An 18,049-nucleotide genomic window follows, 5' to 3' on the forward strand; every position below is an offset into this window, starting at 1 on the left:
CCATGGCCGATATCCAGTCTGTGGGGACCTCTACTTTCGTGAGGATTCCCATGTTGAGTAGGCGGTCTAATTCCTCTTTGAGTGGCTGCTGAAGTGCTACTGGAATCTTCTTTATTGGGAGCTTTACTGTGGGTGTTTCTTTGTCTATTTCAAGGTGAAGTTCGTCATGCAGCTTCCCTTGCCCTTCAAATACATCGTTGTAGTTTTGTAGTACATCGTTGAGTGTGGTGTGATTGCGTGACAGTGAGCTTAATGACAGAACGTTCTCTGAGTTCACAGTCATGAGATTAAATTTCTGGATGGATGGGGCTCCGAGCAGAGGTTTCAAACCTTTAACAATGATGAATTCTACCTCGGTTAGTTGGCCGTTTTTAGGATTTTTAGTGAGAAGAGTTGTCGTGCCGAGAGCGGGGAGTTCGGTCTGATTAAACATAAAGAGTTTCCTTGTGCTTGTTTTCAGATCTTTTAATTGCTTGTCATTCGTTGCTTTGGCATAGAGGTCAGATGGCATGATGTTTACCGTCGCCCCGCAATCCAGTTGAAACTTGATGACCTCGTTGTAGATTATCAAATGAGCGTAGAGTTTGCGTGGGAAGTTTGTTGTTGATCGGGTTACGTGGCTGTCAACAGGGTCATCGAGGGAAAACGTGTAATCTTCATCTAGATCTAGTTCTGACAGGGTATATTGTGTGGCAGCCACGGCGTGTACGGAGTCGCGCTGAGATGCTTTTGAAAGCGGGCATTTGATCGCCAAATGGTTCATTTTACCACAGTTGCTAAATTTTTTTCCCCATGTAGGGCACTCTTCTTTTCGTCGAAGATGTGTTTTGGCACAGAATTTGCAAGTTATAGTTGGAACATTCCTATCATTCCGATCATAGCGTTGTGTTGACGTGCCTGGTTTAGATCTTGTTGTGGTTACTTTTCGAGCTTTAATTTCGTGAATATTGTCGACTTGGCTACTGGCTATATCTCTAACCTGCCTTGACGTGGATTCACTCGCTCTACCCTTATCGACACAGGAATTGAGCGTGAAATTTTTGCATTCTAGTAGTTTCTTTCGCAGGCCACTATCAAGGATTCCTATTACAATTCTGTCTCGTATCATGTGTTCTGCTAGCGCTCCGTAGTTACACGTTTTGGCTAAGTGGCGTAAAGCAGTAATAAATTCATCTATCGACTCACCGTCTTCCTGTACCCTTGAGTTGAACTTGTAGCGTTCATAGATTTCGTTGGTTGTTCCAACACAGTATTCTTCAAATTTCTGTAGTACGGTGTCGATATTTTCGTCCTCTCCCTCGCTGAATTCAAATCCATCAGACACTTCCATGGCAGCGGGGCCTATACAAGTGAGAAGAGTGGCAGCGCGAAGCTCTTTGGGCTCCTTGTTAAGTCGTGAAGCAATCTCATAGTTACTCCAGTTGCGTTTGAATCGTTTCCAGTTGGTAGAGAGACAACCATCCATGTCTAGTTTAGGTGGCAAGGGAATATTAGCTGTCATGATCCTAGCTACTGAGTCGCTTTCAGGCATGATGGAGACACTCCTGACACCATCTAATGTTGTATTCAATGGATAGACAAGAGTTTGTGTCTGTGAGAGCAGTCATTTATTTTTGCATCTGCCGGGTTGCACACGTGTGTTGACTGCCGGTAAATACTATCGTATTACAATGGCTAATGTATTGAAATCACGTGGATATAACGTCCCACATCTACATTCCTCTGTGGCGAAAAAGTGATTTCTCTCCAAAACAGTTTTCTCGGACATTAAAAAAACCCTTTGCCGTATATTATCTTCCGGGAATTTTATGCGATGTTAGCTACGTGGTGATCCCAAAAACCTTTGTGGCTTAAACAAGGATCTCACGTGTGAGGCCACTCACAGCATTATTTAGGGTTCGACTCTTAGCAGATAGCAGCCTTCCACAACGAACAAGATCAAGATGATTTTCTTAAACGTTTTATTTGCCTTTGGTTAGTTAATTCACCTTTGAAATCAACTTTCAGAGTATCGTTGCCTTACTATGTTTAAGGTGCAGAGCATTTGCACATGTAAAAAAACCATAGTTTCCAGTTGAATTTGTCAATGTAATATTTGTTTCAGTCATCCGTTTAAGCATTATAATGGGCTAGCTTCTTGTTAGTGTTCCTGATTATTTCGATATTTTCGATGGATCCGCTCCAAGTTTACCTTTCTTTAGCAGATAATTAATTCAAGGAGATGATTGTTGACTTCAAGAAGAACCCTCATAACTTCTCCCCTCTCGAGGTAGATGGTCATGAGCGTCCTGTCACCGACTGCGCGAAGATATTAGGTGTTACGATATCCAGTGACTTGAAATGAACAATCACACTCCAGACTGCATGCATTAAGAAAGCAAATAAGCGCCTGTATTTTATTGTCCTCTTGAAAAGGGCCCGTGTTCCCCTTACTGACATTGTGAACTTTTATTTTACAACATTTAGACCTATACTAGAATACTGCGCTCCAGTGTTCCATCATGCACTCCCGGCCTATCTTAATGAGGATATAGAAAGAATTCAGAAACGGGTGCTTTCCATAATTTCACCTGAAATGTCATATTGGAAATGCCTTGACAGACTAGGCCTGCCAACTTTGTATGATAGACGCATAGAACTCTGTTTCCATTTGTTCGATTCCATCGCTAACAATCCCGAACATAAGGTTGTTTCATCCTCTGCCATCAAGGAAAAAATCTAGTTATGATTTGAGGCGTCAAGAGATATATAGTTTGCCACGTTCTCACACGGAACGTTTTCGACGCTCCTTCTCTTATGCTCTGTCCCAGGGTGCGCACAATAGCTCCTAAAGCTTCAAAGAAAGGTAACTTTAATTTTAGATAATCACATATTCTAGAATTATCATATTAGGCTTTTACATTTATATGATTGTATTTAGCTCTATACGTTAATCAATGTTACCTGGAAAATACGCAGTTCAGTTTTACGACTGCAAAAGTATTATTTAATAAACGATCTATCTATCTAATTTATAATGTTTGTGACCCTGAAGCGTCGAGGTTGCCTTTTCACCTAAAACACTTTCAGTTCAGTATTTCGTTTACTTTCGTTGATTCACCTGACTTTCCACATCCATTTCCTCATATATTTCCTTAGAGCCATCGAAAGATCGCGAGTTGGAGAAATTTTTATGTCGGACTTATTTGATGGCCTGCTCCCAGTTGCTTGTTTGGTCAATTGGTAGAGCGCTGCACAAGTATCGCAGAGGTCAGTGGTTTCGAATCCCGTACAGGCCTGAATTTTTTCAGGTCTGATTTTCACAATTGCTTTAAAGGTGCTCTTTACTGCTATGATCGTGCACAAATACGTTTTTATAACCGCAGTTCAGAAATATGAACTTCATACATTTGTTGTGTTTGATTTATCATCTTGCGGGTTTATGTCGGACTAATTTGATCACTTGCTCTCAGTTGGTTTATTAGCTCAACTGGTAGAGTGCTGCACTAATATCGCAGAGGTCGGTGGTTCGAATCCCGTACAGGCCTGAATTTTTTCAAGTCTGTTTTTCACTATTGCTTAGATTCTTTACTGCGGGGATCGTGCACAAATACGTTTCTATAACCGCAGTTCCATTTTTCTTGACCGCTTGATCGCAAATTTCTTGGGAGGTGTCAATTGCAACGGTCTAACGACTTTACTAGAGTGTAATTCATTTGTCACCAGATGACTGGAAGGGTCATGGGTCTCTCACTTGATTGGCTTAGGTTAAAGAATTATGATGTAATAACTATAATTTTGGATCAACAGAAATAATAATATACTGATTGCAGATCAGCCATCGTGTTCGAAAACATTTAACCTACCTGAGAATTTATACATCTATAGATAATCGTTGATCAATTTTTCCAAATAATCTTTAATTGGACAGTTTTAAAAAATTAAAGGGTTTAAGCATGACTGAGCAATGCCCAATTACAACAGATTGGCTACATGATCGGCGAGTAACAGGACTACGTGTCATACAATTTTCAACACATTCCTCTGACACGCAAATTGGACGAGGCTGTAAGCCGTGTGAAATCTTTTTTTTCAACTGATTATCCCCAGATTGGTCTGCATATAGGCCTATTACGCGCAAAACTAGCCAATTGTCCAAATATCACAGGATATTTGTAAAATCGCGCGTTATTAGTATTTCTTTTCCACTCATATCAGTTAGATTGTAATATCCAATGATGAGTAGCCAAGGTATAAAAGTCATTGCATATTTTGGTTCAACGTTTAATTTGAAAACTTCAATAATTTTTCCATTTGAAGGTTTGTATACATCTATACTAGGGACATAACCACAACATGACATACATACCAAAACAACAAATTGGTTGTGCCTTTGCCAATTTAATTGCAACACGCAGAACTTACTGCATGAGATTGGCAGCAACGGAAGATTTCAAACATATCTACGTAAAGATTAACAGAACCTTTCTCTATTTCTCTCTTTATTTCTGTCATTTGGTCTTTATTTCATAAGAGTACAGTCATTTTTACAAAATTCAGGGTATCAACAGATGTTTGCAAACGAGACTCCGAGCGCGAAGCTCAACGATCTTGTTTGAAAATGCCCGAAATTATTTGAAGAGTCTTTGTGAAGACGAAACGCCGCATCATACCAACCACGTACTGTTATTGTTGTTGTTTTCTATGTATTTAGTCCTTTTAAAAAAGGTAACCAAGGGAAAGAGAGAATGGTTAACTTGAACTCCCAGAAGTGATTACTTTGAAGATTCTCCCAACTATATGCATAAATTATCCAGGAAACAGGTAATGAGAATACTCAAACTCATCAGGTAGAGATTCGAAGTTGTTATATCAATATAACATCGAATTATTGTATTTACTTTACAAAGAAATGTGTAGCACTTAGAGGGGAGAGGTAACAATCAGACCTTTGGACTTAAAGGGTTTAACCTTCCTCCACCCCACCCCTGTATGCAGCACTTAGAGGGGAGAGGTAACAATCAGACCTTGGGAGTTAAAGGGTTTATCTTCTCTCCACCCCACCCCTGTTTGTAGCACTTGGAGCGGAGAGTTAACAATCAGACCTTGGGACTTAAAGGGTTTACCTTCTCCCCAGCCCACCCCTGTAGGCAGCACTTAGTGGGGAGAGGTAACAATCAGACCTTGGGAGTTAAAGTGTTTACCTTCTCCCCACCCCACCCCTGTTTACCCATCCTCTTTCCTTAGGGTAAGTCAGCTAACAGCTTGTATTTGAACATTCACGCGATTTTCTTCTTGAAAAATGATAAAAATAATGAGGAAAACAAACGAAGGAAGCTTTTTTCTTTTAAAAAATACATAAAAAGAAAAAGAAGAAAAATATAATTATAATAATAAAACAACTAACACCGCCTAGGATGGTATAGCTCGAAGATATTGAGTGTAATGACTTAATATTCGGGAAAATATTCGACTGCCGGACACGGAGTATTTTCAATTTCCTGTCCGGAAGCTCACAGCGAGCTTCAAAGTTATGAATACCGGCTGTAACGGACGGAGGGATCTAGAGACATTCCATCATTGCTCCGAACGCGATATTTAGATAGGACTTTATACTGAAACCAAGTAAGCCACTCGTATCGATCAAAGCTCTTTAATTTCTTGATTTACTTGATTACGTAAAAACTGAAAGGATAATTACAACAAAAACCTATTACTATAATTCGCACAGAACATCGATTGTGCAATAGCAACGCAAAAGGGGGCGTATCACGGTACTAGAAATTCACAAAATAACACTAATCACGAGCAATAATATAAGAGAAATACTATAACTAAATAGATTAATACAAATTACAACTACAAATCATACCTCTTTCTCCAATCTTAACTCTTTTCTTTAGGTTTCTTTCGAGTAATCAACGCTACTATATTCCCACGTGTTATCTCGTCGCTCGATTAAGAAAACTGATCTGCTGAGCTATTTGCATCTCATAACCCAACGGAAGTTACACAATCATGGTTAACTATTACGCATTAATCATTACACCGGCATACCGGTTGCCAAGCTCACAAAAACTCACACTACGGTGGAAATAGTGAAGTTTTTAGCCATATAAAGAAGGCTTTGTTTTTATTAACAGAACTTAAATTGTAATCTTTATTTGTAATCTTTATTTAGACACGATCAATTCATCAGCCTATAAAAATACATATCACATACGCTAAGATATTTAAAATTAAAACTACATACTATAACACTAAAGCTGTTTTCCGTGAATGCCGTGCGTTAGACTTTAAAAATGTCATTGATCTTACGTTTAAATAACCCCAGAGACTCTGTGTTCCTTATATCGCGTGGTAAACTGTTCCATAATGTGGCGCCATTGTAGCTAAAGCTTTTTCTGTAATAATTAGTGCGCGATAGTGGAACATTAAGTTTATTTTCAGAGTCCCTGAGGTCATAAGCAGAGTCACGCCACGTAAACTTTGAATATAGATACCTTGGAGCTACCCCGTGCAGACATCTAAACATCATGGTGGCTTTATGGATTTCCTGCTGGCGTGCAAGATTTTTCCACCCTAAAAACTCGAGTAGCTCAGTTGCATTAGCATCATAGTTAGACAATGTCAACACACGGGCTGCTCTATTCTGTAATTTCTGCAGTTTGTCTCGTAGCGTTTTCCCACAACTACCCCAAACAATGTCACAGTAATCAAAGTGAGGTTTTACTAAAGCTTGGTAGATGAGATGTAAGGTTGATGCTGGGATCAGGTGCCTAATTCGCTTTAGGGCCCCGATACCAGAGGCGATCTTTTTCGTTAGTTTTTCGATGTGACTATGCCAATCGAGTTTATCGTCTATTATTACACCAAGCGATTTCGTAGCTGAAACCTGGCTCACTTGAGTATTGTTCATTCTAATTGTTGGTGAAGCTGTGAGAGTATTCAGTCTCTGCCTCGACCCTATCAGCATGAATTCGGTTTTAGTCATGTTCAACGTGAGTTTGTTCGTTTGTAGCCAGTTGAAGACGTTTTCTAGGTCTTCATTTAGACAAAACTGAACGTTCTAAAGATTGCTTCCCGCATATGTGAGGTGCGTGTCATCGGCATACATTCTCGGTTTACAATTTGATAAGCAATTTGGAAGATCGTTGATATATAATAAGAACATTAATGGACCGAGAAAGGTCCCTTGAGGGACGCCGCAAGTCAACGAGTAGCTACTGGATAGCGACCCGTTGACAGAGCATTTTTGTGTTCGGTTTTCCAAATATGACTGAAACCATCTGAAAGATTTTCCATGTATACCATAACAGTTTAGTTTCGATAGAAGGATCTGATGATCAACAGTGTCAAAAGCTTTTTTCAAATCTAGAAAAATGACTCCATTGATTTTCTCGTTATCAATATTATATGCATGCCCAAGAATCTGTCGCTTCCAACAAAGCTGTTACGGTTGAATGATTAGCACAAAACCCTGATTGGTTTTGACATAAAATATCGTGCTCTTCCAAATATCCATATAACAGTCGTAGTAGTACGAGTGAAAACCCAACCAACTTGCTTGACATCCTTTCTTGTTTTTCTAAAAGATTATGGCTGCAGATGGATATTGAACCCGGGTAGGTGTGACTTGTTAGCTCGGAGATTGTCTTTTCGGGGCCGTGTTCACAGGATTTTCTCGCTTTCGGGTTGTCTCGAGCGTAAGAGGTTTTTCATGCCTCTCCAAGAATTTGAGGTTCATTTCAAAACTAGGAAGAACCTCAAGCTCACTTTGAAAACGCTTTTTTTGTTTTTGCCCCTAATAGAAATTGACAATGGTTTTGAAAACATTTTAAATTGACTTAGAAACCAAACTTTGTAACAATTTATTTGACGATAGTTTTTGTTCTTAGTGACTTAGATGCGAAACAATTTTACTTAGCCTCGTTTTCAACTCGTAATTCCATGCTAAATACCTCGCTTGGTTAGCCAATCAGAATGCGAGATTTTATTCAATGATGCGATTCTACTAAAATTGTGTCATATCACTCGAACCAATGTATCTCGTGAACTGTTCGGACGTTGGAAAAAATATTTGGCAGGTTCTTAACTTTTCTTTTTATAACCATTTTCAATGGATTCCCGCAGTAGGGTAGGACTAGAACGGAACATATGCGAACCATGCGAGTAGTCCACCCAATAAATCCCACTCATCCCACCCCAGGGGAAGACATCCATCACACAGTAATCTCGTGCGTGGGAAGTTAACGTCTCTTACCCCTAACCCTGTAGGAGACAGGACCTCCACTTATTCGTCCCTATCGGATAAGACTAGAATATCTAGCCATTTCTTCAACTTTAGAAAGGTAGCATATTCTTCTCCATTATTTTAAGACCTTGAGTGCCGGTGCGGCTGGGGCTTGAACTCCCTCGACCTCCCGCACAGCAGTCCAGCGCTCTATCCATTGAGCTAACCGGGAGGCGGTTAGCTAAGACAAGTGATGGGCTCCTGGTTATGACTAATACCAGTATGTACACAAAATAGTATCAAATTCTGGAGGGTACCATGTAGACTCAAATTTTGATATTGCTTGGATCTCACGTGAACGCGTTCCCAAGATGAAAATGCCTTATAAGCCGCGTGACATCGAGGCGGTTAAAATCGCTGGCTAAAATAACCGCTCAGTTCGGGTAAATATATTCAGCCCGGGCCAGAGAGTTAAACAAATGCTCACAGATGTTGATATCTGCTCCAGAGGGATGATTTAATACAGCTACTATAAGACAAGAGAATCCTCCGCTTTGAGGCGTCATTTTCCTTGCCGCTCTTCTTTTACGGAACAACATCCAAAAACTTGGTACACCCCCTAAAAATTTTCGAAAAATTAATTTTCTGTTTAAAACCTCTGGAAATAGGAAAATGCCTTCGACGAAAACAGAGTTCCTCGGTTTTAAAAGTCAGCCTTTATTAATTTCTGGTTCGCTAAATTTTTGACCTAGGACACTTGCACCCGCGTTGTTAACCGCATACCCTCCGACAGGAGCAATTTTATTCAGCTGTGTCGCATCCAACCAAAGTCTTCCTCTTCTCTTTATGTTTTTGGCTTTATTTTATTTCAGACTACGCGGAGATCTGATGAAATATCGAAACATGTCCATTTCTCGTCTTCTTGGGAGCGACCGAGGGAAACTTCATGGAGAAATAAAGTGTCACGCCATCGTGATAACGTACATGTTTATGACAAATGACTGGTGATGGGATAGTCCCGTGTAGATCAGCCAGTGTATCTTCAGAGGATGTCAGATTGCTCAAATTCCCGTGAAAAAAGTTGCAGCACTCGGAATCTGGATGGTATGCACACAATTTGAAAACGATATGTTTGTAGCTACGTCAAGCAGCCCTCCACAGAGGCTGATCAATTTTTAAGTTATTTTTTTTAAAAAAAATAACTATATGTTAGCGTATAGATTTGGTGTATTGTGGTGTAGTGATAATCTGATCAGCGCAATTTGGTGTATCTCTAAGCAATCTGATTGGCGCATCTTTTGTTTTGAAGTATCTCAACGCAATGTGATTGGCCCAATTTTTTGGTGTATCACAAACCAATAAGATTGTAGTATTTTTCGATGTCGCACCAATCAGAGCGTTCTTGCTAATTTGTGGTTTGACAGGTCTTCAAATTTCAGCGAATCAACGCTGGAGTCGGAGAGAGCGGTTCGCGAATTAAGGAAATGTATCAGTCGTGTTGGGAAAGTGGTGGAGTTGTGATCGTTGTACGACTATGCTTATTCTTCCTTCTGAAGGAGACTGAGTGGAGCATGACAAAAATTTTGAATCAAATATTACTTCAGATGTTGATAGGAGCAGTTAATCAGCGATTCCAATTTTGAATTTCGCTTAAGGAACGAGGTAAGATGACATCTACAAGAGTTGTAAGATCATCTATTCAGTGCAATGGCTCATGTCCTTCGTGAGGATTTTATCGCTATGATCTGTCTGGATTTCAAGGGTCGTCAGGGAACTTTTTCTACCGATTAGCGCGTTAAAACGTGCATGTTTTGTGTACCGCTCCTTCACTTACGACGCATACACCGTCAGCTGGAGGCCTAACACGAATTTAGCGCTATAGCGTGTTGTTTCGGAAAGGCTAGTTTTACTGACTCTGGTAAATCTTGCGCAAGATATTTGCGTAAATCATATTTGATTGATAATCTTTTTTTTTTTGCCATATGGTTGTTCTTTTAACAGCGGTTGAAACGACCACCGAGTTACATTTACTTTCTGCGTCGACTGCCATGTTACATATCCGTTTCTTTGCTTCTAAAAGTCCTCCATGAATTAAATATTGTTTAAACGATACTTTCCCGTTACAATTGCGTGTTACTTTTTACTCGCCAATATGGATTAGATTTTTTTAGATGAAATGCCATTTTCCAGTAAACAACGCACATAAATCTAGCTCAATGAAAAATATTTCACAAGGGACAGAATGGTACGGTCGGTTAATTTTCCACGCAACTCTCACGTGCTTAGACATTTTCTACCAATAAAATCCGCTTATAGCTAAACTGGACTTTACCCCATTGCGTGTCAATTTCCTGTAAACAACCTGCATTTTATCACGTATTTCACACGGAAAGGGCAAAGTCCAGATAGGGAACAACCAATCAAGTAGCCCACCTTATTATCCTTTGAAGAATGATACTAACTCTTGGTTCAACCTACTTTCACTTGTTCGAAGAACGGAGACCCGAAAATATCTTTGTCCAGAGGCTGTAAGAGATAAAATGGACCTTTCCACCGCAAAATTATATGGAAGAGTATTTTGAGGCAACCATCTGTTACTGAACAAGAAGATACACGGAGCCTACATTTGGGCCGGATTTGTGGATCAGCGGATTGAATTGAATTGGTTCGAATTGAGGGCTTTGCTGTTTTAGCAAAATCGTTGTCGAGTGCTTTTCATGGTTTGTTAACATGGAGAGTTATGGAGACTAAGACTTCAGAACAAGTTGATGCCATCCAGGACAATTTGGAATTACTAAAATCGCCGGAGGAAAGGCGGGATCACTCAATAAAAAGTTGTATTTGAACGCGATGACTTTATTTACAAGAATTTCTCTTGCTTACATCTAATAACAAACCTTTTTAAGTTTTTTTGCCTCGGAACGATATATCACAGAAGGCATTTTATAAACCTCAAGTTTTTTGACTGATTGAAATTAAAGGTATGTGGCAGTGACTTCCACAAGTTTTTTTTTTTTTTGGTCAGAAAAGTACAATTGTTTTGTTCGCAATATTTATTTACGGATGGTTTCAATCGCCAACGTTTACATAAAATGGTTGTATTACTGTTCCCAAGGGTTGTTGTTTTCATCAGTACGTTACCAATAGTAGCGATTCACAGTATTAGGTTTGTACTTTAAATAAATATATTTAAGTTCACTCGAAAGATGAGTATAAACTGTAACAAGCTTATCGTTGATGCGCGGCCAGTACTTCAAATCTGACTGACACTCGATGCCAAAACTCAACCTCGTTCCCTGGATATGCCACCACATTACTTTACGCCGATTAAAAACTGCACACTATTGTGCGTTTTCTTGCACAGGAAAAACCAAACAGAATTTCTGATTCTGGCCCTTAATGGTCAGAATAATAACTAGGAATTTGTCTCTTACCAAGGAACGGCAATAAGCACAATTTTAACCTACGAGCAGGTTGTTGTTTAGTCTCGTCATGCAATGTTGGAGAGAGAGTTAGCGTTGCGTGACAAGTTCAAATTAGGACTGTGGAGGGGACTGCAGGAAGCGTTGTACCAATGCAGTTTATTTTTTCCAAAAATTATTCAGACACCAGCATCAGTTATATAGTGTCCCATTTCAACCTACGTATCCAAAAAAATAACTCCTGCATGCGTAGCATGCCTATGTTTTTAAAAGATGACAACCAGAGGTGAGATATCTCTTCGGGATATTGCTCATAACATAATATTCTTTCCAAGCCTTGCACGCTTCGTTTGTCTGAGACCAAAAAAAACAACCGAAACTGTACCGACAAAAGTAATCTATTGGTGTGTTCACATTCACTCTATAGGAAAATTGAATGCATCAAAGTCAAGATAAATGATGTCGCTATAATTATATGGTAGAAGTACCAATCTGTAATGTTTTATTTAGCTTGAGATACAGAAATAACACTTTACTCTTTTTTTAAATGTTTTTTGCATGGGAATGAGGCCCCAGGCCTCAAACAAGCAGCCGTTGTTACCGTGGCAACAAGAGTGCTGCAATCTTTAAAAAGAGCATTTTTGTGCATTCCCCCTGAGTGCCTAACTGCGTGCAAGGTTTGAAGAGGGGTTGAAAATTTTCATTTCCTAAGATGTTTGATTCTTACAGAAACTTGTTTTTATAAGCATTTTGAATTGGAAAATTGATATCTGTAAAGTGAAATAGTCCATAAGAATTAATGTTCTGGTATCCAGCACTTGAAGGATCCAACTTCAGTGCTTACACTGATTTTCTTTTGGCATTTCCTATGTTTGAGTAACCTATAATACACTTTGTATTTCCTAGGCAAAATTCAGCTTTGGAATTTTTTTTGATTTAATTAATCTGTCAAGATGATTGTAAATCCCAAGAGAAAGTAAAAACAACATCTTTGAATAATTCCAAGTAATGATGGACTATTCTAAATAAGTGATAAAAGAATCCTTGAAATTGTTGATCAGAAAACAGGCTATTTAAAAAAAAATTAAATGATTACTCTTTAATACATGATCATTTTTCTTCTAGATTTATGATGTTGCAGAATTTCTTAGAGGAGATTTGAAGACCAAAAACCAACACATTCTGATAGTTTACAAAAAGATTTTTAAGCAAATGGCATCAAACTAATCGATAGCCATTCCACCTAGTGAAAACAATTCACCATTGAAGTTAGCTCTCCAATCATCTTCCATTCTCAGTACTTCTCTAGTTTTAAGATTGGATACAACACCCCAAGTGGGAGGTAACCTTAAATCTAGAGCATCTATGGGACGTGTAGAAAGCCAGCCAGTCACGACGCAGCATCTCTCAGTACAGACAACCAGTCTTCATTGAAGTGCCTCAGACCCTGATCTCTGACATCTGAGGCATGAACACAGCAGCAAATTGTATTCAAGGTTAGCTAGTAATATTGGAGCTGTTTCTACATCTCCTCGGGGCAGCCGACCCCTTCCGCCACCTCTTCCTGGTCATGAATCAATGATCATGCAGTCTAGTTCAAGTGCAAGACTGAAATCAGGACGTGTTGCTAAGCAAAGAAGAAAGAAACCGTTGGCTTCACAGTAGATGAGAACTAACAATGACTATGATGAATTAAATTGTAGCTCTAGCATTAGTGAACTTGAAATTTCTTACCAGCATTCATCAACTACTATTAACAGACAAAAGTCAGTGGATTCCGCTAGTGGTGCATATGGGAGGAGTCGTTATGGAAGTGACAGTAATGGCTCTGTAGACAGTGGAGAAGAGTTGGACTATAATTCTGATGATGGAGGCAATTATTCTGCTAACAAGAAATTCGAATTGATGGAAATGGACTTATACGTCCTTTCAGAAAAATCACCAATGTATATGCATCTTAAAAGCGCCTGGAACAATGGCATTTTCGGTAAGTTCTTTTTTTTTTCCTTTTAAGTAAGCTGTGTGGGTGTGCATCATGTGTGTTAACAAAGTTCTACATGCTCTATTTACTGAACTTTAACTCTTTAGACAAAAAAAATGGGAAAATCAATGGTGACTGGTAATTTTGTTTCGCATGCGTCCCAGATTTTGCGAACATTTCGGTAAATTCAAAGATATCTGTGATTCAAGGGTACTGATTTGCTAAGCAAATGAAGGACTGGTAGTGAGCCAAAATTACTGTTGAATTCTTTAACAGTGAAAATTGAAGTTTCCAAATATACATGTAGCAAGTGATTGTTGATCATCACAGAATTGTGGGATGTGTTGGCGGAGCATCCAGTTTCTACAACCTCTATAATTATTTGTCTGAAAACTTTGTGACAGTTAAGAAACAGTGAAACTGGGAATCATAGGGGCTTTTCCCTACATGTACATGTACATATGGAAAACAGGCTTCAGCACAGAAAATGCCGTTATGAGCAACCAGTTCAGATCATGGCAGTTTGGGCTTCTTCACATGAAAGAGCTACACGCTGTACATTGTGTAGTCATAATAAACTAACCCTCATGTCTCAAGGGCTTACAATAAGTTTGAAACTTAGAGCTATAAAGATATAAGGGGCCACCAGGTTATTGTGGAGCCATGTTGTTTGGTCAGATTATGTGCAAGACTGGGAACTAATTAGATTATATTTCCCATGTGTACACTGCTGGCATTAGAAAAATTACAGTGCATTAACCTTTCTGCACATTTTGAAAATGAACTTGATTCACACATGTAAAGCTGCTTTTGTAACAGTTTGTTTTCCATTCTTCTTAAAACTGGGAAACAAATTTCTGCTGAACATATTTCAGGGATCAACATTAACTTTTCAACTTATTAGCCAAGTGACAACTTAGATGTTACAACTGTTTCAGTTTCTTTACTAGCCAAACTGGCGAGTGGAAATCAAACACTACTAGCCAAAACTGAATTTCTACTAGTCTGTGGCTAGTTAGCTACCGTTGATGTTGAGCCCTGAATTTTCTTCAAGGGTCTCAGTAATTGAAGGATTTTCAACTAGGGATTTTGATAAAATAGGGTAATTAAAAACTAGCCATGTAAAGGTGTTACACTAGTCAGGTGTTTTGGTTGGCTTAACCAGCACTGTTTTTACTAGCTTCAACTGATGAGCAGACAAGACATGTGAATCTTGTTGTCAAAACTTGGGTCCACAGAAGGAGATCTCTTGCACATGATACCTGTGTTGTACACTTGTAATGTAAATAATTATTTTTTAGGGTTAATTGATTATAAATTTTTATTGCCTCTCTCTTCAGAAATCTACACTCCATCACGGTCGAAGGAGTTCCACACCAACTTCACCCACTGGATCAAACAAAGTTGACAAGTAAGTATTACATACATTTATTTAATAACATGCTGAAATTCAAAAGTTGGGGACAAAAGGTCTCTCAAATAAATGCAACTTGGTCAAACCACTAGTTGATTGTTGATTTTCCTTTTATGCAACTGATGCTGATTTATCTATTTACATGTATTTGTTGTTTGAGTTCTGTCTGTTTTTTTTTTTCATGTACAATTCTGTTCTCTTATTCATTTTAAAACACATTGACACCTGAACCGCCCGAACCTCGCGATCGCCTCGCGCGAGAACGCTTTCCCCCCTACCTCCCATACTAAGTGGAGTTTTGTCCCCAAACTTCCTCTCAAGTTTGGAGATCAATAAGCTAATCAGAATCCGTCGTTTGCGCATATATTTTTTCTACCTTAAGGGGTACTAGAGGGGCATTACTCTATGCGTCTTCACTAAATGATCAAATTTGAAAATATGGCGTCCACGCGGCCGGACCTCAAAATTTTCAGGTCAGATCTTTCGTTCATTTGCAACCGGGTTAGACCTTGTGGAATTCAGAATGTAAAGTAACAATGTTATAGAATACTCTGCTTGGAAAAGAATGGATATCCAGGTCTTAAAAGTGACAGAATAAGCTCTCAAGTCAACGACACTACGATTCTCTAAGGCGATTCGCCTTAGAGACATGCGAATTATGGACGTAAAGTGACAACCGAGCTTTCGGACTTCAAGCAGGGCCTGGCGACAATTTGACGATTCGATGGCCCGGCAAATATTATGTTCGAGTAACAATGTGTTCAAAAAGTATAGTTTAATAGAAAATTTTCCCTCAAATCGAAGTTTTTTCAGAATCTTTAACATAACGCTGCGCAATTTCTGGCCATGAAGGCAAGTAAACAACGATCTAGGCATGATGAATTTTACCGCGTGCATGGGTACTCGTAAGAAATTCGTACGTTTTTCGCTTATAACAGCAAATCAAAAACTGTTTTGAATAAATCTGACGTCCCTAAATATTTCTTGGCCATTTTAGTCTTGCTTAAATTTTTCTTTTAATCATTTGCAGCTTGGTTGTGGTGTTGTTTGAGACATTAGTATGTCTGTTTCATGAGACAGACATTCTATCCACACGATTGATGGTCATAAAAGCACACAAGTAAGTTATTGATACTGAGGCATCTTAATTATTGTAAGTAACTACTTTACAACAACCTTTATCATATTGCTGGAGGATTCCAAGGCCCCTTCAGGTAGGCGCTTAACTCCAGTTTCCTTAGCATGAAGCGATTAGAGTAAAGTGTCTTGCCTAAGAACAACACAATGTTCCTGGCCATGCAGGGCTTCAACCTGGGCTGAATACTCGCCGAGCTGAATCTCACACTTGAAAACACAAACTACTGCCTGCAAGCAGGCTAGTCAAAGTATTATTTGTACACAAGTCACTCTGTTAATTGTCTAGGCACTGGCTCAGTTGAAGTGCTTTCTTTTTACAGAGGACAAGCTATCAAGGATCTTCTCAAATGCATTGTTCTTCATCCTTTAACCACATCACAGCAACCAGTTGGTATCTCTCCTGCAGCTTAACTGTTGTTGTCAGGAGCTGACAAGAACATGTTTACAGTGGGAGATAGGGAACAAGAGGTAGGGTTATTGTTTTCAAGTACATCTGCAAGGTACACTGTTGCTACAGCCCATCCTAGTTGTTTCACAAACAAAATAAGCAAGGACACAACTAACGAGTTGTAAGTGTACTAAACTGTGCATGGCCGAACCAACTCGGGCTCAGGCCCCACCCTATAGTGACTACTGAAATTTTGGGTGATGAAGTGTTAACGAAAAAAAATAAAACATAATGTGTTGTAGATGCTCTTTATCAAAAACCCAGGGACTTTTTGTGCAGTCCTCCCTTTATATCCTCTGGGTTCACTTCATGGTGATTTTTTGTATGTGGACTCCTCCTGGGTTCTCATTAGAGGGCAGGACCTCCACATCAGCGCCAGGATGCTTAAGTATCATTCTCTGCTCACCTTTGCATGGGAGTTAAAGGAATCCAATTCTCGAAATAATTTCTCGCATAGTAATTCTCGTGAGGATGCCTTGGTACTAAAAAACGTAATGAGACATCTGCTGTTATCACTAACACGTGTACTTTCTGTTTCTTTTTTGACTGATAAACTATTGAGAGAAGTTCTGGACAATGCTACTTCGCTTCTGTTTGAACTGATGTGTGCTGTGCATCAGGTTAGGTTTGAAAACTATTAACTCCTAAGGGTGACTAACATCTCATTGCTCCTGAAACTACCTCCCCTAAATTGAACATTTAGGTGATGAGAATGAAAGAAATGATCGCTATCAAAAGTACTTCCTGATTGTCAAACAAGTTCTCCTTGCCGGTATCACAGGAGATGTATAGAGAAATGGAGAATATAAATATGGATGTTAAGGGCAGCGTCGTTTATTAGGATTTCTGTTTCTTTACACGTTTCCTAAGCTCACAACAAGGAGAATTTGTTAAACAGTCAAGAGTTTCTTTAGTTGGTGATCATTTCTTACATTCTCGGGACTGTAATATATGACTCAGGGATGACATCGTAAGGAGAAATCAGATGCTAGTCACTCATTGTTAACTCTGATGCAGGGTTGACCTTGTAACTCATCCTTACATTCTTACCACAGTGAACAATGGCTAGAGTGACTGGACTGAATTTACGATAACTTTATGAGATTAAGTTTCTTGTTATTTCAGGCCAACTGCTTTTCAGTAGAAGACAATGTTCTAAACATTTTTTGGCTCATAAAGATTGTCAAAGCCCAAGAACAAACAGTGAGTATTTCACTTAAGGACATTATGTATCTCGCTAGGTCTTTCAAAAGTTGCTTGTACATTTGAGGGGTTCATATGACGGTGTTATAGGTAATTCTGTTTAAATTCGATTTATATGAGCTCAAAATTTCAAATTCACAGACCAACCTTCCTTAACCTTTTCACTCCCTGATCTCATTAGTAATTCTCATTACTGTCAGCCAAACAATTCTTATGATGTTTGATCTGAGAA

At 39.1% G+C, this 18,049-nt stretch overlaps 1 protein-coding gene and 2 long non-coding RNA genes across 4 annotated transcripts in view; 1 reads left to right on the top strand and 2 right to left on the bottom strand.

Moving 5' to 3' along the window:
• LOC148731035 (uncharacterized) overlaps positions 1–1,531 on the bottom strand; it is a 2,121-nt gene extending 590 nt beyond the window's left edge. The window contains exon 1 of the mRNA XM_088761881.1: positions 1–1,531. This exon is cut by the window's left edge and continues 590 nt beyond it. Within this exon, the coding sequence (XP_088618007.1) occupies positions 1–1,531 (1,531 nt within the window).
• A 4,085-nt stretch (positions 1,532–5,616) lies between these two features.
• On the bottom strand, positions 5,617–6,030 carry LOC148731036 (uncharacterized). Its single transcript, XR_016001222.1, has 2 exons — positions 5,852–6,030; positions 5,617–5,664 (listed from the first exon to the last, which is right to left on the bottom strand). It is a non-coding gene; the product is annotated as an uncharacterized LOC148731036 (long non-coding RNA).
• Positions 6,031–8,967: 2,937 nt separating this feature from the next.
• On the top strand, positions 8,968–17,817 carry LOC148731037 (uncharacterized). Of its 2 annotated transcripts, none has more exons than XR_016001219.1 (6): positions 8,968–9,316; positions 12,760–13,621; positions 14,956–15,026; positions 16,060–16,149; positions 16,487–16,634; positions 17,740–17,817. It is a non-coding gene; the product is annotated as an uncharacterized LOC148731037 (long non-coding RNA). The 2 variants fall into 2 exon arrangements; XR_016001218.1 differs by having other exon boundaries at positions 8,969–9,316; positions 16,487–17,234.
• Positions 17,818–18,049: the final 232 nt, after the last annotated feature.

Source organism: Stylophora pistillata, chromosome 5, assembly GCF_964205215.1.
Source record: "Stylophora pistillata chromosome 5, jaStyPist1.2, whole genome shotgun sequence".
NCBI lineage: Eukaryota > Metazoa > Cnidaria > Anthozoa > Scleractinia > Pocilloporidae > Stylophora > Stylophora pistillata.